Source organism: Pelodiscus sinensis, chromosome 3 (assembly GCF_049634645.1).
Source record: "Pelodiscus sinensis isolate JC-2024 chromosome 3, ASM4963464v1, whole genome shotgun sequence".
NCBI classification, from domain to species: Eukaryota; Metazoa; Chordata; order Testudines; family Trionychidae; genus Pelodiscus; species Pelodiscus sinensis.
Genome location: NC_134713.1, coordinates 82,660,610 through 82,684,172, shown reverse-complemented (window position 1 = coordinate 82,684,172; position 23,563 = coordinate 82,660,610). Strand labels below are relative to the sequence as shown.

Sequence of the window (23,563 nt, the reverse complement as noted above, 5' to 3'; positions counted from 1 at the left end):
ACCTCCTTTGCCCCCCATATTGTTAAATGTCTACCCAAAATGAGCAGCCTTTCAGGACTGATCTTGCAGATTTTCATAATAGGTGAGCAGTGAAATAGTTAACAATGTTGATATTTAAAGTATCATTGTCAACTTAGCTAGCACACCTTGAGCGAATGGAGTATATCAAGTTTAGAGCTATTGTTTCAGTCTCTCTGGAAAGAAACATCAGTGCTTTGGTTAGATTCGGATCACTTTTTGAAGTTTTTTTCATAACAAAATCAGACAGAGACCCTCGTTGAAACTGAAGACTTTGCAAAACAACTGAAAAGCTTGTCTGTATTCCTCATAAAAATTTGGTTAGTCCTCTGTATCTCACATATCATAAAATACAGCCTTATCCTTATTAAGGGGATGCCGTTAAGACCATTGCTAGAGCTGAAATGAATTTCTTTCCGTGTTCAGCATTCATATTGTACCTACTTTCTAATGCCCCAACAGCCTTTTATTCTAAGTGCCAAATCTAGTCTCACATAATGTTTATCACTGCAGTACATATTTATAATTGCAAAGACTGCATAAAAGTTACAAAATCAAGTTCTCCAATGATGTCATACTTTAAATACCTCTGTTAATATACAGTCTATGTCAGTTTAAAGTTGAGATGATAAAGCTTTACAGATCTATGAAAGAATTAGATTAACTTGAGCAACGACGTGGTGTGCACTGCAGAGCTATAAGTAGATGCTTTGGGAGTGACTTGCCATTGTGCCCTCAATCAACTGAAATGCGTGACATTTGGACTACCATGCATAGCACTGAGTGCCTTACTATGATTAAAAATGGGTCTATGGTAGAAAAGGCCCCTAAATAGATATTTTGTAAATTACTTTAAAGCCTGGTGTCTGGCAGTCAAGTTAAAGTGTACTTCACTGTGCTTTTCATGACACAATTTGATTCAGTGAGGACAGAATATTTTCTTACGGCAAATAAGTGTATAACAAGAAAGGCATAAAGAGGATAATGCAGCAGATGAAAAACTGTCCCAGGTTGCTGTTTCTCTAGAGGAAGTTTTGGAACAAATTGATAAATTTGACATTAATAAGTCACAAGGACGAGATGGCATTCAACCAAGCAGTTCTGAAGGAGCTCATATAGTGCAGGGCTACTAACTGTGGTATGTAACCTATCACTTAAATCAGCCTCCCTACAATATGACTGGAGGATAGCTAATGTGATGCATTTTTTTAAAAAAAATCAGAGACAGGGGTGCTGGAACAGGAGGAGCCAGTCGGCCATGGGAATAATGAGGCAGATGGCTGTGAGGAGTGAGCAGGGGCAGGGTTTTTGGGGGTGACACAGGAGCAGGACCTCGGGGGAGGAGTACAGTGGCAGGGCTAGGGGTTGGGTGCCAGTGAAGCCTCCCACTTTTTGGGAGCTTCTGCTGCTCATATCCAGAGGTGATCTGAAATTTTACAGACCAGTAATCCTAACGTCAGTACAGGGCAAATGGGGGAGGCCAATAGTTTCAACCAATGTAATAGAATTATTTAAGGGTGTCAGCATATCTATGCCAAGGGTGATCCAGAAACACTTTGACAAAATGCAAGAAAAAGGCTCTTAAGCAAAGTAAGGGTATGTCTACACAGCAGCGTTATTTCAGAGTAACTGACATTATTCCAAAATAACATAGTGTGCATCTACACTACAAGCCTTTATTTCAAAATAATATCGAGTTGGAGGACTTCTTACTCCAACCCATGGTAACTCCTCATTTCACAAGGAATAAGGGAAGTCGAAGTTTATAAAATATTTTTTCAAAGGAAATAAACCAAATTTTAGGTAATACTCAATTAAACACTACCTCTCATTATTTGTTTACCCTGCTACTGTAGAATTATAAAGAGCCTTTCTGTATTGGTAACACGTAATATACCAGTCATAAGCAATTACAGTTGTGAACTTGAGTCACAACCTGAGTTCTGAGCTTGACAAATAGAGAAGTCTAGCTATTTTTATATCAACGAAACTATAGGTTGGACCTTCCTCATCCTGCACTCTGGGGGCCTGACTGGTCCCAAACAAGGGGATGTGACCAATGAGGGGAGGTCCCTCCCAATATGGCTCATGCCGTCCCTTGCTTGGACTCCAACCAAGCCCTGTGCTGCCTGCCCGGCCATGGCTCTCCAGGCTGGAACTCTGTGACTTCCAGAGCAGCCAGGGCTCCATGGCTTCTGGGGCTCTGTGACTGCCATGGCTTCTGGGGCTACTGGGGCAGAGGCTCTGCAGCACCAAGACTCTGCAGCCATTGCTGTCCCCCCGCTACTTCCCTCCTGTATCCACTTCCCTCAACTCGGGGTTCCAGACTGAGTTGTGCACCCCCCCCCCCACTCTGCCCTGCGACCCAACCTCTTTATACCTGGACTCTGTGGCCCAGGAACTTTCATGGTCCTCCGGGACCATGAATGTTGCTGGACCAACTAGTCCCAGTTAAGGGAGGTACAACCTATCATAATTTAAAACTGGTCTGGAAAATGCATTGAAGATTGTCTTATAGGAAACAACTACTCAATTCCTTTGTTGAAAGTTTCCTTTAAAATGAACGATGCAAATTTCAGATGTATCTTTTATTTCTGTGCAGTAACAGATTTTTTTTTATTATCTTAAATTGGTGTACAAGTGACCTATCCAGCACTGTCTTGTGTTATATTATAAAAGGGTGCAATTATTTAGTACCCTGTTTTTCTTCTTCAAAAAGTGAGGACTTTAAAGCCAAATACAATTACATAAAATGACAGATTAATTATATGAAGAATTAATTGAACTGTTAATTAATCAGATGATGCAAACATAATTTAAAGAACAAGTCTGATTTATGGAAGAGGTTAACATTTCAATTTAAATTAATTGGAAGAGACATTTAGGTTTGGCTGCTGTTTGTGTGAATCATTTGTGAATTTCTATGAATCATGATGAGAAAGGGGTAAATAAACCATACTGATTTACACTAGCTAAGGGGCTGGCCTCACAAACATGTTCCCCTGCATATCAAACCAAAAACAACTCTGTTATAACTCTTGTATGAACATCAAGAGTCATGGGTCAGATTCCATCCGTATTTCTTCACCATGCAATCTCAGTGAAGGAAAGTAGGACAAAATTTAGTCTTAAGTCACTAATTTAATTATCTGACATTTAAAATAGATGTTGCAAAGTATGGCACAGCAGTGTTTCACTATGCATAATCCTTTATAAGCATTGTCACATCTTGTATTGTATGGCTACGTTTGGTATAAAGCTCTTAAAATATTTTGAATCAGAGAGCTTGCTGTTTTAGCTCAGAGGTGTCACATGTATGAAAAGAATAGCATCCATGCTGGCAGTTAGATTTGTATTCTTTGATGACCATAGATTTAGTCAGTGTTTTAGCAAAAATATCCATCTGTATCTATTCATGTCTGGATTGCATCACCTTTCCTCATTTACACCAAACATTGCCTTACTCAAACCTAGATTCTGATACCTTATCTACTCTGGTGGATCTGCCCACTAGCTGAGGGTATGTCTACACTACCACCCTAGTTCGAACTAGGGTGGTAATGTAGGCATACCGCACTTGCAAATGAAGCCCGGGATTTGAATTTCCCGGGCTTCATTTGCATAAGCCGGCCGGCGCCATTTTTAAATGCTGGCTTGTTCGAACCCCGTGCCGCACGGCTACACGCGGCACGGGCTAGATAGTTCGAACTAGCAAGCCATTCCGCACTATCTGTACGCCTCGGTCCACGTGGAATGAGGCGTACAGATAGTGCGGAATGGCTTGCTAGTTCGAACTATCTAGCCCGTGCCGCGTGTAGCCGCGTGGCACGGGGTTCGAACAAGCCGGCATTTAAAAATGGCGCTGGCCGGCTTATGCAAATGAAGCCCGGGAAATTCAAATCCCGGGCTTCATTTGCAAGTGCGGTATGCCTACATTACCCCGCTAGTTCGAACTAGCGGGGTAGTGTAGACATACCCTAAGAGACAAAACAAAACAGTCAAACACACCCAGTTCTAACCCAGCTTTAACCTTCAGTCAGATTCTATGTTCTTCTCTTACACCAATGCAAAAAATGTGGAAATGTAACAACAGTGATAGTATTAACCTGGCCTGATATCACAGAGTCCTCTACTTCCCAGTAGCTCAAGAATCACAGCCCAGCTTATATAACCTTCAACAGTTACTCTAGGAAGTATGTAGGTATGTGTGTGGATGTGGATGTGGATGGTTGTTAGTTAGTTAGTTGGCCTGCCTGCCTGCTTGCTTGTCTGCCTTCCTGCCTCTTACAGAGCTAAGTCCTTACTTACATCTTCCAGCTGGGACTTTGAACCAATCATATCTGCTGCTTAGTTGGGTCAGCTGGTTCCAAACATCTGTCTGCTGTGCTGCTTCCTAGGCCAGGGCTTGTTGCTCCCTGTGTCGGCAAGTACTCAAAGGGACACTCTGCATTGTTAAACCTCTATAGAAATGTATCTTGACTAGTTCCTTACAAGTGTCACTTGTGGAATAAGATGCTATTCAATAAAACGGGTTTTAGGATCAGGTTCTAAGACCTCAAGGCTGTGTCTAGACTAGCAAGTTTTTCTGCAAAATCATCTGATTTGTGGAAAAACTTGCCAGCTGTCTGCACTAGCCGCTTGGATTTCCGCAAAAGCACTGATGATCTCATGTAAGATTGTCAGTGATTTTGCAGAAATACTATGCTGCTCCCGTTGGGGCAAAAGTCTTTTTCCAAAAAACTTTTGCACAAAAGGGCCAGTGTAGACAGCAGAGATTTGTTTTCCGCAAAAAAGCCTCGATCGCAAAAATGGCGATTAGGGCTTTTTTGCGGAAAAGCGCGTCTAGATTGGCCATGGACGTTTTTCCGCAAAAGTGCTTTTGCGGAAAAGCGTCCTGCCAATCTAGACGCGCTTTTCCGAAAATGCTTTTAACGAAAAACTTTTCTGTTAAAAGCATTTCCGGAAAATCATGCCAGTGTAGACGTAGACCAAGAGTATTTAGGCTCCTAACTTCCCTTCATATCAGTGGAAGTTAGAAATCTAAATAATTTTGCAGATCTGGGCCTAAACGAACAGTGGAATGAACAGAACTGCTTGTTCAGAAAGGAATTACATCATGTATGATGAAATCTGGACCTCTGTCTCTGTGGTAATCTTTTTCCAGCAATGAGCAATACTTTTCCAAGACAAGAGGAAACAATACCAAAGGTCTACATAGAAATTAATCAGCGGTGTATCTGGGTGGAGGGTTTTGTTACATGTTAACTTCCACAAGACTATCTGTTTGAATTCTCTGTGATATTTTCTTTACAAATGACTGGTGTGTAAACATATATATGACACACCCCTTCTGACAGACTAGTGAGTAGGCTATGGTACAGTTATAGGTTGAAACTGACTCCACTGAGCAGAGAGCCCTCACAAGGCTGCTCATAACTCACTTAAGATCCACTTAGATGCTGAAAGTAGGGTTTAAGTGGTTCATAAACATTAGGTGGGCACTCTGTTCACAGGTCAGTTGCACCCAGATTTAATGCCTTCTAAGGGTGATCTTCACTAGTGTTCCTCTCCTCATATTTGAAAGTGAATATTTATGTATAACTTAGTATTAGAGTGTACAATATCTGTGTACCTGTCTTTCCCAGTTGTACTAAAGCTTAGAATTCTAATGGAATACCTCTTCCTCAGAGACTTATACTAATGAAGCCTAGATCCTCAAAGATATGTCACCACTTAACTCCCTTTCAGACCCTTGGGAGTTAGGAACCTGTGGGGAGGCTGGGCCTTAGGGCTTTGAATGCAAGAGATATGTTGTACTGTATTCTGCTACTGGGTCCTCAATTATACCTGTGTATGCTATCGGATATGATGGCCATGATTTTTGTGATGTGTCCAGTTGTGGAATAGGATGAGACCATCACCATCTATATTCATATATGACCCAAATCAGCATTTCAATTCAGATAATCAAAGCAGGAAAAGCTGCCAACCCCTGCTAGACAAGAAACTGACAAAATATTTGAATAAACAGAATACAATTATAAGATCCATGCTGTAACTCACCCTTGCACAGGTGCATAGGCTAGATGTACAATGCTTGGTGGGAACAGAGGGATATTCCTTCTGTTTGCATGTCCTGAAAGATGCACATCACTCCAGTGTGGGTGGTGAATGCTGGAGAAAGAGGTAAGACTTGTCGAGTTTCTCCTGGTGGGGTGCTGTTTTGTGTTCTTCACTAATCATGGTTGTAACTACCTAGTACAAACTAATTCTAATACAAATCTGAGTGATGGAGAGGTTGCTAATGTAAGATTTCAAGGTAGTATTCATTCACATCTCTTGTTTCTTTTCTTCTTTCTTGTATATGAATGTTTATAGTTTATAATATGCTTTTATGTTTCCAGTGCCTTCTATTGTATTGTAAGACAAAAAAGAGATTATATTGATAATATTTTAGGTAAAATAGTTTCCATTCACTTCATTATTGCTCCCAATATTTTTCTCTTGAATAACACAACCTGGAAAACAGACTAGACCAGTGGTTATACCTACTAGTCATTGCATAGTACTATGTGCTGACCTAGAGAATTTTTGCTTAACAGATACAATGTGTTTTACGCCTTTGTACAATGTGTTTTATACTTTTAGGAAATGGCCACTGTTACAAAATTCAAACCACATCCGGATAGCTAAAATGGTCACTGACCATCCCCTGGGGCGTTTCGATTCTTACCCTCTACTAGGAAGAAAAAAGGGTCTCTGGAATCACAATCTATACATATAATTTCTGTGAAGACATAATCTATCTCCCTTTCTCATTCTTACCTACACTTTTGTCCACTGTAAGTAAGAGGTCATAATGGGGAATTTCCAAGAGGTGCACAGGCAAGATGGTGAGAAAGAAGTCATAGTGGGTAGTGGGAGAGAAAAAGAGTGTCCTGATCTGTATCTCGTAGTCAATGGATACTAACAATAGATAGCCAGTATCCAAGGGCATGTCTACACAGCACAGCTAAACTTCAACTACATCAATTGAATAGCTTAAGTCGAAATAGATTAATTCAGCTTGTGGTGCTATCTACCCAGCACGAAATTGAAGGAAGAACATTCTTCCCTCGACTTCCTTTACTCCTTGTAAAATTAGGGTTACCATTAGTCAGGGTAAGAAGTCCTCCATCTCGACATTATTTTGAAATAACTGCTTGTAGTGTAGATGCACACGATGTTATTTCAGAATAATGTCAGTTATTCCGAAATAACACTGCTATGTAGATGTATACTGAGTGTCCAGTAAAAAATGGATTTACCATATTCTTAACAATTATCATTCAAATAACTGTGTAATGCAAAACCTCAGTGTTAAGGGAGGAAAATAGCAAAGCTTCTTCCTACATTCTCATAGGTTCTATGTTTCCTCACCTTGACACTAAAATAACCTTCCTTTGGCAATGAGATCCAGTGGGTGTCAGTGACTAAGAGGCTCTAGGTTTCTCACATCAAGCATAGCAATACTTCTCATTTGTTATCATAATAATTAAGATATTCAACAGCATGAATCTGAACAACAAGCATGACTCAGAACTTTCCATCCCAAGTGTAGTCATTGTATTTAGCAAAGGTTAAATGATGCCGACCTGAACCTAACTGCAAAACTTGTCTTTCAAGTTCCTGATTATGAGAATTAAGCAATCAGTAGAGATCTGCATGACTTGTTTGTGTATTTTAAATTAACCCTTTCCTCAAGCTTTGTCTACATTAGACATATTCTTCAATGTTTGGAGCAGGTTTTAATTACAGTTTCTGAAATGGTGTTTAAGGCAATTCTGTTTTTGTACTTTTGCTTAAGCCATACTTGTAACCAGTTTCTGTCTCCCTTTTGCTGGCAAGTTGTAGCTAGGGTCAGCAAAGCTCTGGATGGTGGAGCTAGTAGGAATCTCAAGTCTACAAATATATGAAGACTGTAAACAGCAAGAATAGAGAAGAGTTGTCTAGGGAAGGACAAGTATCCCAGCAGTTTCCTGCTAATGAAATCAGTGTTATGAAATTGTTCCCCTAGGGCAACTGTGAAATCCCAGCTGAAAGCAGTACTTCCTAGGCACAGGGCAAAGATTCCCCTGACAGGCACAGCGGCAGCATTATCTTACAGCCCTAAGACACTAGTGATATCAGACTATGCCTCTTCAGTTTTTACTTCTGAGAGTCTTTTCCTTTCCCTTCCTTCTCTTGGCTATTAGCTCTGACTTCTGCCTGCCCCTCTCCCTTACAGATCCTTTGTTCCCACCCTCATTGCCTTTCCCTTCTATATGTTCCTCTGCAATCTTCCCTCCTTCCTCGACCCTTTCTTTCCTATATGCCCCCCCTACTTCCTAACTCTCCCTCAGCGCAGCCCTATAAATTCAACTCTCTTCTCACCTCACACAATGGAAATACACAGGTTCTACTGCCACAGGGACACCTGTAGTCCAGAGATTGTCCTTACAGAGAGAAGGCTCTTGGTTTACCCAATAGGTTGGCGTGTATATCATTGTTGTTAGGGTTTATTGTCACAGGGGGTATGTCTAGACTACATTCCTTTTCTTGAAAAAGGGATGTAAATTAGACACTTTGAAATTGCAAATGAAGCCGTGTAGTTTTTTTTGATATGGGGCTTTTTGATAGAAAAATGGCAGTTTAGTCAGGGATCTTTTGAAAATAAAACCCTTTTTAGAAAGGTCCTGTAAACCTTATATATATAGTAGCGTTAAGTAGGGAAGGGTTTCACTGTCCTGAGATATTTAATTACTTTTTCCTATTTCAACCTGAGACAAAAAATTGAAATCTCAACATTTTTCAGAAATTGATAACATCAGAACAATTTCTGATGATTCATTTCAACTGAGCCAATTTTTGATAATTTCAAAACATTTTGTATGATTTCAACCTTTTAATGTATTTTTTTTTGTTATCCATTAAGTAACATTTTGGAAAGGTTGTTTCAAATCTGAAAACTAAATTTGTCATTTGAAATGTAAAAATGGAACATGTTAACAATTTTGTAAACTTAAAAAAGTTCAAATTAGGATTTTAATATCAATGACTCTCATAACAATTTATTTTTTGGCAAATCAGTTTTTTCCAACATAAAAAAATATTTAGCTGGAAAATTCCCATCTATCACTCATATAGAATCCTCATCTTCTCCTGTTTTAACAAAGCATCACCTTGCATAAATAGCAAGACTATTGATTTTGGCTACCAAATGAATCAGCAAAACAGTTTTGTGCTAGCCCATGACACGTTACCTTCCAGTTAGCTCCGCTCACATGAAAGTACGGATTGAAACAGCATATGAATCACTGCATAAACATTCCAGTGCATCTGATGAGTGAAATCTGATTGGTCAATGAAGCAATTTAAAGTAATTAGAAAGTAATGGTGGCCTGAGGTTAAGAGCTTAACAGACAGTGATTGACTTGCTTGTTCTTCTGTCTGTTTTCAAAATGGCATTCAATATTTGAGCTATAGATTTGATTTAATTTTTCTTTTCCCTCAATCTCTGCTCCTGCTAAACAATTACTTTGACACACTAATTCCCTCTCTAGGGTATAAGGCCCTTTAAAATGCACAAATGCATACTAGGAAAAATACAAAAAACATTTTTTTCATAGAATTTTAATTACTAATATTTTAAATGGACCCATAGAAATTTAAACATTGGTTTAAACATCGGTTTAAAATGAAAATGCCACTTTAAATTTGAGTGTGTTTTTCTAAGAGCTTAAAATGGATCACAGCTAAATATGTATTTCTGGGACAAGGATAATAAATGATAATCTTATTATTCTGTGATATTGTGTCTGGTACTGACCAATGACTGTCTACCAATGACTCTGTATTTGTATCCCCTTTCTATTAGTATTATTCAGCTAGGCTTTAAAAAACTTCATTCTTTATGGGGATTCCAATTTGTACACAATCCTTCCATTAAGCAGATTGTGTACAGTTGTGGTAGTGAAGGACTATATTACAAGGAATGTTCCCTCTGCTTTCTCTTCCACAATAGTTTCAATTATATATCTCCTGCCAAGAGCGGCCAATTAGCAGCTTTCTCAAAATGGTTTCGCGGACCACTTTGAGAAACTCTGCTCTAATATTTTTGGTGCTAGAGGTCATATTGCTTTGTATGAAGTGTCCCAGCAGCTATGAAAAAGACCTTGTAATCAAAAGTTTTAAATCAGGATGACTGAAAAGAGGACTATGATCACTTGTTATTTAATATATTATGTAATGTTCACATTCAGCGAAGTTTTATATCCATGAAAAGAAGTAGGTCAATAAATTCCATCAAAAACTCCAACAAAACAAAATGACAAGTGTCCCCTTTCAGGAAATCAAGAATATTCAAAAAGTGCACCTAAATTTTAAGCACATTTTAAAACCCCTTGACATTAGTGGGACTTCAGCATATGCTTAAGCTCTTTCCCAGGGTCTATGTTCATTTAATGTTATGGCTGAGATTTCACATACAGAAGTGCAATGGAATTTGAAAATATGGATCCCAGTTTAGCCATAAATTGGCCTCCACTTGTGCATGCTATACTTTGTATAATGGAACATGTTTTATATATTTTTAATTAGGGATTATCCATTTGAGATCCCTAACTATTCTGAATGGAAAATGTCAACCACAGACCTGCATTGTATTTTGTTTTCATTTTGATTTCCTTTGTTTATTCCATTTCTATTTTGTTTTATAATCAACAGAAGATTCTGTGTTTATCTTGGGATCACTAGATTTACTGTAGTAATTAATTACACAGTGAAACTTCTTTTTAACACAGGAAAATAAATTTTCCCCATCTCCTGAAAAAGTCACATGAAATTAAACTCCTGTCTAAAAATACTATTCACTCTGTTTAACTTTACTGAAGTAAAATGCCACTGTTTATATATTTGAAATGGAAATATGGATTTACATATTTTAAAAGATGTAATTTACATCGCATAGATGCTTTATTTGAAACCAGCATTTAGAATTTTCAGAGGTTCTAATCTCTTTTGCAGGGACAACCCATGTTTAATGTGGGATTTCAGTACTGAACTGAGCTGGGGCCTTGTTCTACTTATCTTTTTAATCATTGTTTTAGTCAATCGGTTAATATCCAATATTCATGGTTTATGATTAATTTGTTTTACCAGGGCCCATAAAACCAAACAATTATTTTATTTCCCACACATTAAAGAATTTGTTATATCTAGAAATTTATTTTAAATTCATACTCCCTTTTTTTCAAACATGTAATTGAGGCTTTTTGAATTAACCAACATGAATTGTTTCCGATTTTTAGGTATCTATTGTGTACAGAACTCTATATTTGTATCTATAAACTTTATACAGGTTGTATCTCCTTACTCAGACACCCTTGGGACCTGACTGGTCCTGAACCAGGGACTTTGCCAGACCAGAGGAGGTCAATGTTAGGCCTTCTGCTGCTGGTGCAGTGGAGGTTTCATCCAGTGGTAGCAGAGGACCTGGTATTGATCAAGCATGGACTTGGAGATAGGGGTGCTCAGGGGAAGAGCTAGGGTGGCTCCAGAGTGCCATGAGCAGTGATCAAGAGTGCAGATTCACAAGCGTTTACCTTGGCCCCTGGCTGCAGAGCTCTACAGCCACCCTACCTCTTACGCCAAATGTCCTCTCTCTTCCTGATCCTCCAACATCCTCCGTAGGCTTGAGTGCTACAAATATTCTATTTATGGTGCTCCGGAAGCTCTGGGAGGATGGGGGAAAAGTTGCTGAGCAAGGGGCTTTCCCTGTGAGTACGCCAGCCTGGGAGTACCCTTGGGGATGCCAGACCACACATATTCCTGGTTGATGGCAGAATCCAGACTCTAGAGATCCAACCTGTATTAACATGTGGGGCGGATGGTGGTGGTGGTGGGGGAGTAGATTTTTCTAATTGGCAGTTTCATCAAAGTCATCAGGTGGTTAGAATGCACTCAGACAATTGTTATACATAATGCTAGCTAATGTGTTATTATACAAGGAGGCTGTGACCTCTGCTTGCTATGCTCACCAGCCCCCTTCTCTCTGGCCGCTTCCACTTCTCTGAGAGCACCTGTTGGCGCTGATGACTTTGAGGTCATGATGACGTCATTCTGTCACCCGGCAGAAACATTCTGTTGTCCAGCAGGAAAAACTTTTTAAAATATATATAGAGAGATATAACAATGTATAGTTAACCAAAGCAAATATGCAGTTTAGCTTGTCTGTATTTGTCCTTTTTTAGTTCCTCTTCCTTCATACTAGGAACATTATGCACACTATAATGTTTGACTAAGCAAGCAGCATGCTATTATTTGGAAGACTTAAATGTATGTTTATTTCCTTAATTCCTTTGGATAACTCTATGCATTCCAGGTAGTAACATAATTTGTCGATGACTCTTTCTGATTTTTTTCACTGATAATTGGCTGATTAATATAATATAATATAATATAATATAATATAATATAATATAATATAATATAATATAATATAATATAAATTGGTTTATTTTGGAGGATTGTATTGCATGTGTATCAATCATTTATTTAAGAGGAATTCTTGGGTACATGGACATAAGAGTACACAATCCACTATTCAATAACTATGCCCTTTAAATAAAAGGTATGGGAGAGCCATAATCTTAGGCCTTACAAACACAAAAGAGCTTTTTTGACAAAAGGCAGCTTTTTTCGACAAAACGGTGAATGCGTACCCACTGTGATGTGACTTTTGGCAGCAAAAATGCCCTGTTTTCACAATACAATAAAGGCACCCTGATGAGAGAGATAAGCTTTGAGTGCAAAATTTTGGTTGGCAAAGTGCCAGTGTAGACACCATGCTTAATTTTACCACTTTAAATTGGTCTCCTGGAGGGCATCCAATGCTTATCCTGACTACTCTGATCATCAGTTCTGAAATTCCATTTCCTGGTGTCTCAGCATGGAGAGGTCTCATTGCCTTTTCCTAGGTGACCATGGAGGCTATTAAAGCAAACACATTCCTGCTTGGACCACTGAAAAGCAGATGGATCTGTTCAGTATATGAATAGGGCTATGATCAGAAGATGGTGCACTGCAGAGTGAAAACAAAGGAAATGGTGAAGATGTACCCTAAAGCAAGGGAGGCAAACAGTTGGTTCTAAGACCGGCTGGTTCTATAAGGAGCTGTATGCTATCTTCTATTGCTACTTCACCTACACTGTCAAGAGGAGGATACATCGGTGGGCCTGGAGGTGTGAAAAGAGGACCTAACTTGGAGGATGAAGTCATTGCTGAAGAGTGGAGTAAAACAATCATGTGGAGCTCCCAGTGGGATCACTCGGTGGGGCAGCAGCGAGGAACTGTCTACCACTTCAGAGGTGTCTAGTCAGTGTCAGCAGTTGCTCTCATGCACATGGTAAGTGACTATGGTTTGTGTAGTGCGGAGATGGGTTCAGGGTATAGAAATGTCCAAGGCAGGCCATGTTTCTGTGTGCTGGACATTTCCCAGTGCAGAGAATAAGTACAGAAACATGCTGAGATCTCATGGGAATCCTCCAGAGAGATCTCTAGAAAGGTACCTGGAGGTATATGACAATCCTCTGCGAAAGCTCCATTGACAGATCTGCTTTGTGTCTTCCCACATTTCACAAAACTTTCCTATACCATTTGGCAATCACTTCTGCAGGTAGCAAAGCACCACACAGAGGAGCAGAACAGGGACCAGGGCAAAAGCCATAAGCATACAGTAGATGTACCCTTGCTCCCATGCTTAACCTCAGTAGTGAAATATCTGCTACAATGACTCCTGTCTGTGGGAAAAGTGTGGGAGAATTTTAGATTTTTCCCCCTAGTTGGCAACCTCTTTTCCTCATAAAGAGGAACATGCTTTGAGTGTTTGCAAAGATGTGTGCTTGCTAAGCAAGGATCACTAAGAAAGTGATTGCTATGATACCTAAAGTCATAGGCGTGCGCAGCACATTTCATTAGGGAGTGTACGCAGGGATTTTTATTTTTTTTAAAGGCGAACATTTATTGAATACTCAATCATAAAGGACATGCTGCGAGTGAACGCAGGCTTTCCAATACATTTCTACATTCGGCGCTTATTGCATAATACAACAATCCATACTTTAAAACTAAAGGAGCGTATCATGCGATTAAATTAAAATGCAAAGCCACTTTTTTTTTTGAGACATTAAGGTGTGCCTGGGCACACCCCCTGCGCACGCCTATGCCTAAAGTGTATTTTAATGAAATGTTTCTATGAATGAACTTAGCAATCATCCTTCTGTGCATTGTTCTTTGTGCCTCAGCAGATGCAACCTTAATGAACATCCCCCTACACCGGCCGAATGCCTCCACCAGATAAGAAAATATCCAAAACAGAGCAAAGACGACAAGTTCTGGGAGGCACTACCCTTCTCTAATGCAGAGAAAAGGGAACACAAGGAGTTGAGGGAAGCTGAAAGGCAAGATAGAAAATAAAATCAGAAGTTTGTTAAGGACACTGCTGAGTGGATGTTAAAGTCATGAAAGAGCAGAAGTTGCAGACTGAGCTGATGTATGCTTGTTCTCTCCTGCAGCACATTCTGTGCCCCTCAAACACTACCCACATTGTCCTTTCCATTTTCTAGAACATTTTGCTTTCCCCTTCACGCCACCATCTTGGACTTTCAAAATCATAACTGGACCTACACACAGCTGTGCAAGTTTGTGATTCCCTGGTGCCTCTTTTCCCATCAACCATTTTTGTCTGTGCGTGTTTGTGTTTTTCTTGTGCGATAAAAGCAAAGTTTTGGAATGATGACTCATCTTTATTTGCTTTCTATAAACTGAGATAGAAGGCACTACTAATACATACCTAAGCAGTTTAAACATTTGTTTACTGGACTGGAAGGCCCCAAATTTCGCCATTGCTTCCTTGAAAAACTACTTGTAATGTAGTATTGCAGCCTCCCTGATTTGAATTGCCTCTCTCTGGACCCCTCTGATAGCTGTGCTGCCTGACTGCTCTAAATCAGCAGCCAAGTCGTTTGCCTCAACCCTTCACCCTGAGCTTCATAATGATTATGCACTGTATAACATGCAGCTTTGACCATGAGAATATTATACTAATTGAGGTCTAATCTGCCATAAAGGCATTGCGAGTGCACCTTTAATCTGTCAAAGACACATTCCAATGTCATCTGGCACATACTCAGTGTGTTGTTAAACCACTCCTTGTTGCTGTTAAGGTTTCCTGTGTAAGGTTTCATGAGCCATGGTTATAAGGGATACGCTTCTCTCAGGATCATTATGGGTTCAACATTCTCTACCATAATCTTCTGGTATGGAAAAAGAGTCCCTGATTGTAGCTTTCCATACAAGCTGGTATTCCTGAAAATGCACGCATCATACACCTTCCTGGACCACCTTGGGTTGATGTCCGTGAAACACAAGCATCTCAATACCTTGGAGAATTACCCTTTCCTATTGATATCCTTTATCACAAGGTGGTCTGGTATCAAAACTGGAATGTGTGCCACCTATTGCCCCTCCACAGTTAGGGAAACCCATATCTGCAAAGCCATCCATTATTTCTTACACATTTCTAAGAGTTATTAGGTCCTTCGCATTAGGATGCAAATTAACTGCCCTGCACACTTGCATTAATGCAACCCTAATGGTCAACTTCCTGACTTGAAATTGCTTTGGTGATTGACCATAGCAGTCTACAGCTGCCAGCTTCCAAACAGTGATTGCCCAGTGCTTCCCTACCAATAGAACCACTCTCATTCTGGTGTCCTTGTGCTGGAGTGCTAGGGAAAACTCCATACACAGTTCCAGAAAGATGCTGCTCATCAACCAACACCAACACGACAATACAATCCCACCATTCACTGCTTGTTTCCCAAGGCCAAATGGGATGGTCCACTGTCTGCAGCTGTTCCATGTATACCAAGAGCAACCTAAAATTGCTCCTATCCGTAACACACAGTATGTCAGACAACTAAGAGTTTTCTTCAGTTAGGCACTTCATGATTACCTGCGCTGACATCCATGATCCCTTAATGACCATTAAAAGAGCATAAGAGAGCAGGGTGGGAGTCTGTCCCTTCTCACAAAGATGCTGGGGTGCCCAGCAAACAATGGCCATTGTAAGATGCTGCAAAAGAAAGCCAGAAGTGCATGGGATGTTGGGACAGAAAACAATGCATCATGGAACATTGAACCCAGTCTGAAGATGCGCTGTGATCTGCTCCACCTTCCCACAAGACCTAGCAGCAGAAGAAGTTGAACTGGACCATGGGAGAGGTACCCACAGTGCATCGCTCATACTGTCAATGATGGTGCCGCAGCTGTGGGTGCTCTCTGCTGACAGAGAGAGCAAGTGTGTATGTACAATACCCTTTTAATTATATATTGTTTTTTGAGTGTTGACATGACTTTTGTCAACAAAACTCGATAATATAGATAAGACCTTAGAAAGATCTTTTGGGTTTTTGTTGTTCTTTGTTTGTTTGCCAGGAGCTCAATAATCCCAGCTGAAATTGATGAGCAGTCATCTCATTTTTTCGTCAGGTACATTCTTCTCAAATAATGCAATACAATTAGTTACACTTCATTTTCAGCATTCCATCTGAAATGTTGCTTGAATCGTTTTTTTCAAAATCAGAAATGTTATGTGTGGGTGGAGTACTGTACAAATGCTTTTAAATAAGCTGATTTTCACAACCCGTCGTCAGCCATTCAAGCATTTTCTTTGACATGAGGTATGCATTGTTTTTGCTCGTCTATCTCACTGCAGCAGGCCTGAAATGGCTGTGAATTAGTCACTTCATAAATCAGTAAGGAACTGGAACTGTGAAGAATCTGTTCAGCATAATTTAGTTAATTAAAAATTAATTTATTTCATTCACTAGAGATAGCATTCATAAATTACAAATCAAGGTTAATCATCAAAATATATATCCCTCTGTAATTCAAATGGGACTTGGCATAAATTCTTTTCAAAGGGCTCTTTAAAGATAGTCCTGAAGAGTCTATCTTTTAGTATGGACACACTGTCAACCATAAAAATCTAGCACCGTTGAAATCAATAGGAGTTTTTATATTGACTGTCACATGGTTGGAACTTTACTTCATATGCTTAAATAGTATCTTCTAGTAATGTGTGTTGCCTTCTTTGATTCAATTATCTAATACAAGTTGTATCAAAATTCCCCTTTGTTTGTTTGCTAAAATAACATATGTTATATGTTTAGTAGACACAACATATCAGTCTTTTCTGGTAATTATTACTAACTGCGAAAATTAATGCTAGAATTTTCTTTCCTTATTTAGATGGTTTTTTGGCCCAATCACACGAGCGGATACAGAGAAACAACTGTTGTGCCCTGGAAATCAGGCAGGAGCCTTCCTAATCCGAGAAAGCGAAAGTCAAAAAGGCGAATTCTCTCTCTCAGGTATCACAATTTTTTACCTTGGAAATATTTTAAGAGTTTCTCATTCAGACTGTTTTTCTTTTTTAATTTTCAAGAGTTTTAACTGCATGCATGAGAATGAAATTAAAATTCATAATAATCTATTGTTTCCAAGTGATACATAAAAATTGGCAAGAGTCAGTAGGTCTCCACCAGGTTGTATTTTATGGCTCTTTATTAATATGATCAACGTTCAAATTAGCTTTCTGTGCTTATTGCTTTTCATTGTTCCTGTTGCCTTGAAATGGGAAATGTTTTCATAATTAAAAAGCAACAAACACATTAAAGTTGTCCATCAATGGACCTACTGGTTCACAGAGTGGAAATTAAACACATGTTTACACTTGGCAAGTCTATCCAGGATATCAAAACAGTAGACTTCTCTTTTAGAATATATCCTTAGTTTTATACCTGATCTTTTTGTGGGGTGGTTTTTCAAAGTTAGACTTCAGAAACACATGCTCAATCTTCAGCAAAAACTTAGTTATATCTATGATGGTTGGTTTAATTTTTTTATTCATTGAAGAGCCCTCATTCTGGCTTCAAGAAATGTGATGGGCTTTCCGGTAAAATTCCTACCTGGAAAGGGACCGATTACCTACCAAATAGGACAAGGCATGATTTTACTCACACCAGCCAACCATACTTCTGTTGGTGCTGAAGAGCACTAGTTCTAATAGGTAATGTGAAATATTATTTCATGATGGATTGTATTGGACGCCATCCACCAAATCTGTGAAATAAAAAAGTTAAGAGATTTAACTGTTGGTAGGGGTATAATGTTGTACAACTGGGGATGTAGAGGAAGAAGCTTTCAAAGTCTTTGCTCACAAAGTAGCCTAAAGACCGTGGGGTACTTGCATTAAGTTGGGATGGTTCCACACACTTGATTACATTAACCAAATAAAACATTTTGAGACATGTCTCAGCATGCTAGGAAAGTGAACAGCTTGTCATCCACATACATTGTGGCTTGGTAAATCAGGTGTTGAAGCACAGTTAAAAAGTATCTTGTGTCCCTGTCAAGTCTACCAAAGGTAGCAAAATACTGCAACCCCAGCTAGGATATCCTAGTAATATTTTCCATTTCACTGAGATTGCTCAGACACGAGATCAGCGTAAAACAAAAGGAAACTGCCCCTTATAACTTATGTGTTGGGATGTTTATAGAGGTGTAATTACACACATTCATAATTATATTCATATAATATGTAAACAGTGAATTGTAAGACAGGAGCTTGAACCAAAAATCTGTGATCTGAAATCTGCCAGACATTTGAAAATAGTTTGCATCTGGTTCAGAAGTTTGTGGTTCTGACCAGTGTTCCCTCTAAGCTGCCCAGCAGCACAGCTTCACATGTAATTAATCAGCCCTGCCCAGTCAAAGGCTCAGGCCTCCTCTTCACTGTGCTGACTGATGGGGCGGGTCTGATAAATCACCTGTGAAGCTGTGCTGCCAGGCAGTTTAGAGGGAACACTGGTTCTGACCCATTTCTATTAATTGTGTGATAGTTCAGTATTGTACAATACTGCCTTAGTGCATGTCTCTACAAAGTGAGATCTGACAATTGCAGGGGAGGAGAGGTGTCAGTGTAGACATGGTTTTGAGTCATCTGTAACAAATGTATTTGTATTAAGTGGAAACCATGTGAAACACCTGGTGTTTTCAGCGGCTTGATTTGGAGTTTAATTTGTACCCAAAACTCAAAGAAAACCCCAGAGAGTTTGACTCTGCAAAGATCAAAACATATTACACTATCACACTATTATATAATGGAGGCAAAGATATAAAAAGGAGAGATTAATAAAACTTTTTCGGTGGCAGTGAGGAGAGGGAAATCCTCCCTTTCATTAAAATGAACACATTTCATTTCTAATGTGCCATTATGGAAAAACTTACATTTCATACATGATTTAGAAGGCAAACAAGACTGTTAGAATCCAACTTCAAATTTTAATTTTAAAGACAGGTTTTTGTGGCCACAAAGGATTAAATTGAGACCACATCGAACTTTACATAGGCCATTGAGATCTGTTGCTATCAACCTGTCTGCTTGATCTTTGTAAAATCTTCTTTTTGTTTTGTTTTGTTTTAAAACTGCACATGTTGCAGAAGGATCTTTTATGTTGATGATCCTAGCATCTGGTGCAAAAGGCATTACTTTTTAATCATGCTTGTGCCATCATAGGCATTGCCTCTTTTTAATTAAAAGCCATAATTTAGATGTGTTCAGCTTCACTGACTATCTCTGCCAATAATAGCAAGAGCCTTTGCTCTTCTTCTTGAATCATGACATCTGCAAGATTTATTGCATTTAATGACAATACTTTTAGGTACTTTCTACATTTCTATGGGAAGATTTAAAACTCAGATATGCCTGTTGCTGTGACTTATCTTTTAAACATCCCAGAAGGCAAATATGCTTATCCTTAATAAATGGCTTGGAGGTATTCAATCTGAGTTTCTTACTTTCCTTCAGACTTGAACCATCTTCCTAGGGATGAACATGGGACCCATGTTCTGTGGAAATTAAAGCAGTGAAGACATATTTGGCCATCCCCTCCTCTTCTGGACCCATATGTCTTTCTTGCGCTCCCAGAACAAGGCTGTGTTGTTTCCCTTGGAGCTAGGAGAGGAGGAGGAGGAAGAGGACATGTGGGGGAAGCAAGGAGTGGGAATGACAGGCAGCTACAGACAGTGCAGGCTAAAGGGGAAAAGCATAGTTCAGCAAAGGGAGAGCTGAGAAGAAGTTGTACTGTAGTTTTTGAAGTCTGTCCTCTTGCCAACTTCCTTTTTGTTGTTGGTCTGAATTTGTGAGGCTGTAACTTTACATTAGAAAGAAAAGGTGGCTGAAGTCAAAGGTGCTGACTTATTTTCCCCCAGGGATGCTCCATCCCCTTTCCTTTCTGAGTCCCTGCCCCCCACTCTGCCTCTTCTCCTCAGGCCCCTCCCTCACTCTGCCTCTTCCCACCCCATCTCTATCCACTCTCCTGAGGCCCATGCCCATTGCTTGCTGCTCTTTACCCTCCCCCAAACACCTCCTCCCAGCTGCCAAACAGCTGATTGGTGGGTCTGGTGGAAGCTGAGCACCTACTATAGGGGTGGGGGGTGTTTGAGCCCTAGGGAACTTGCAGTGTCGCCACCTATGATGTAGGTACTATGTTTTACTGGATCAACTTCAATTGGTGAGAGAATAACAGGCTTGAACTAACACAGTGCTCTTCTTCAGGTCCTTTGGGAAGACACTGATTTTCTCTCCCATGACTGTACATAGACTAATACGCGGATACTCATCCCTGTTTGGAGCTTTAAGGTGATAACAAAATGCAAATAAATAACACCTTAAACATCCATCTTATATTGTTGATCCCACCCAAACAAAGAGGCACTTACACAGTATATAAATCTTATTGAGGTCCTCCACACAAAAGCAAATTTCACACAGATAGAAGAGGACATCTATTAAAGTAGAATGGGCACAAATATTATCTTGCTTCCCAGTGCAAGCAAGCATTTTCTGGATTCCCTGAAATAGAGAAATAGGACCATAAAAGTAGGAATGATAGTACTTTTTGGAAATGTTACATACAAGTCCATTCCAGTGAAATTGGTATTTCACATTTGTTTCCTTGCTACAAACTCATGACAGGATTGTGAACGGTGAGAGTTACCACACTGTTCTGAAAAGTGGAAACCTCTCAGACCCTGTTACAGTGGATTTAGAAATTGCCAGTGTATCTTCTTTTCCCTTTTTCCTGTGCTTTGTTTCTGAATTACTTTATTTAAGTTCTTTCCTTCAACCTGATCCCAAATTATGTATCACCAAAATGTATTCAGTATGTTAAATATGACATTAGAAAGAAATAACTTTGGAGGATCATTTATTCTAATTATTTATGATCTGTAAATGTACCTACCTCTGACCTATTTTTCTGACATTCTATTAGAATGATAGATAAGTTGTTAGGCTCCTTAATATTGCCTGTGGTGTATACAGAAAATCCCTTGTTTTTAAATGGCACCTATGTGCTCTCTGGGGGCAGCTGTTGGCAACTGCATGCTACAATACAAATGTATATTCATGCTTAAAGAAGCATGTGAACTGTAGATTAGAACCAGGTCCACCGACAGGGCCTGGTGATTCAAACGGGCCCTGGATTCCTGGCTGTCACTGCACCCTAGGACCTTTATATTATGGCTGGAGTGTCATGTGGTGTGCTGCAGAGCCCTGAGTGGCATGCTATGTATGGCATTGAGGAGATGAGGTGCAGTCAAGATGGTGCTGAGAGCTGGCTGCCCCAGCTCTACCCCTTCCACCCAAGTCCCCTTCTCTTCTAGGAGTGCACAGCCTTGTCCAGGGGCCCAGCGATTCTGTTAGCTTGCCTGATTGGAACAAAACTGCAATCACAGAATGAAACAGGCTACACATTCCTCTTGCCACCTCCTTTCACCAGATGCACTAGAGAGTTCTCCGTAGGGTCCTAGGAAAAGAAGGTCAGTGTCAGAGAGCACATTGCCCATATCACAACTACTGCCATCATCTACACCCTCAGAACTCATATTAATATTAGAATATTAAAGTGCATGCTGCCCTTTGTTCAGAGTGGATTTATAAATAGAAATGCAAACATTTACCACAGAAAAATAAAATAGCGTAGTATTATTGGCACTTACAAATCTCACTGACATCTGTGGGAACTGCACATGCTCAGGACATCGCTAATCAGACCATATTGTATGTTTCTCTTCCATACGGTAGGGCCAGCCTCTGGCCCAGTGCTGTCCCACAGCATAATGACTACCCACCCCAGGTCTGAGTAATCACAGCTTTAGGGTTTGCTACGTCAGGAGGCCCTTTTACTGTTTCATCTCTAACCATACTACACAAGGTTCCATCACCTGTTCCACTTACGTAGTGATTCCAGCATGCAGTGTGAATATCATTACTGTTTCTGATTTTTCAGGGCCGTGTTTCATCACAACAGTGTTGCCACACCAGGGCTAAAGCTCATCCTCTAGACCACCAATGATTTCACCTCCAGCAATTGCTGAGAAGAAAGAGAATTCTCAAATAAAAAATAGCCTATTAAATTCTGGCTTTAAACAGTGCAGAATGAGGCTCTAGCACATCTAACACCTTTAAACAGAGCCCTGTCCATCCTCTCCTTTCCTTGGATTTGACTCATTATCCCATGCTTAGCAAGTGAGATTCTGGTGACGTTGCAACTGGCACACATTAATTAAATTTTTGTTTCCCTTTAGCTAGATAATAAGGATAGCTACATTTCATTGCCCCTTCATTCAGGACTTAAGTAAATTGTTCATATAGGCAAAATAAGTGTGTCTGTGCAAATACTATCTGCTGATGAGGTCTTTTCCACCAGTTTATCAATAGATGGCAGGAGAGAGACTGTTTGAGCCCTGTCTTACATGCATTGTGTGTTTGCTTTTAAATGTCTGCAATCTGGAAATGATTCTTTAAATTGCAGCCACTGATTAACTAAATATTAAGAACATAAAGTTGCTTTGTTGAATTAGACAATCTTTGGTGTCTTTCATGTCCCAAGAAATAGGAAACATAAGCCACCCAGGGGAAAATGTCTTGCTGTGACTATGTATTAGATCCTATGGACCAGAAGTTTTCTAATACAAGTTGCTAAAGTTGGATTCCTAAATCAATATTTAGGCACTTAAATGTAAGGGCCTTCATTTTGAGGAGGGTTTAATTGTGGTAGGTACCTTTGTGTCTGGTGAAGGATTCTCAGTGTTGGGGAAAGAGTCTCAAGTCCCAGCCATAGGTTTCTGCACAAACACTAGCGCTCCTTTCTAGCGCGTAACAATTAACATCTGGACCAAGCACCACACTTAGCAATAGAATGACATGTTCATCTAACTCAGATCAGGATCTCTAACAGGGCTACACAAACTTGCTTGACTCTACCCCTGTCTCTCCCACATAGCTAGATAGATACACACTCTGCCTCATACCATTTCACTTCTCTCCTTTGGTCACTCCAACTTGTCCAAGCAATCTGATGCTGGCATGAGATATGAGCTCAGACGGGTGGGTCTT

The 23,563-nt window shown here is 39.8% G+C and overlaps 1 protein-coding gene across 1 annotated transcript in view; it reads left to right on the top strand.

Annotated features, from left to right (window-relative positions):
* The window catches only part of FRK (fyn related Src family tyrosine kinase), a 57,758-nt gene that overhangs the window by 14,151 nt on the left and 20,044 nt on the right, over positions 1–23,563 (top strand). Inside the window, exon 2 of the mRNA XM_014573682.3 lies at positions 17,350–17,471. Within this exon, the coding sequence (XP_014429168.1) occupies positions 17,350–17,471 (122 nt within the window). The remainder of the gene's footprint in view (positions 1–17,349; positions 17,472–23,563) is intronic.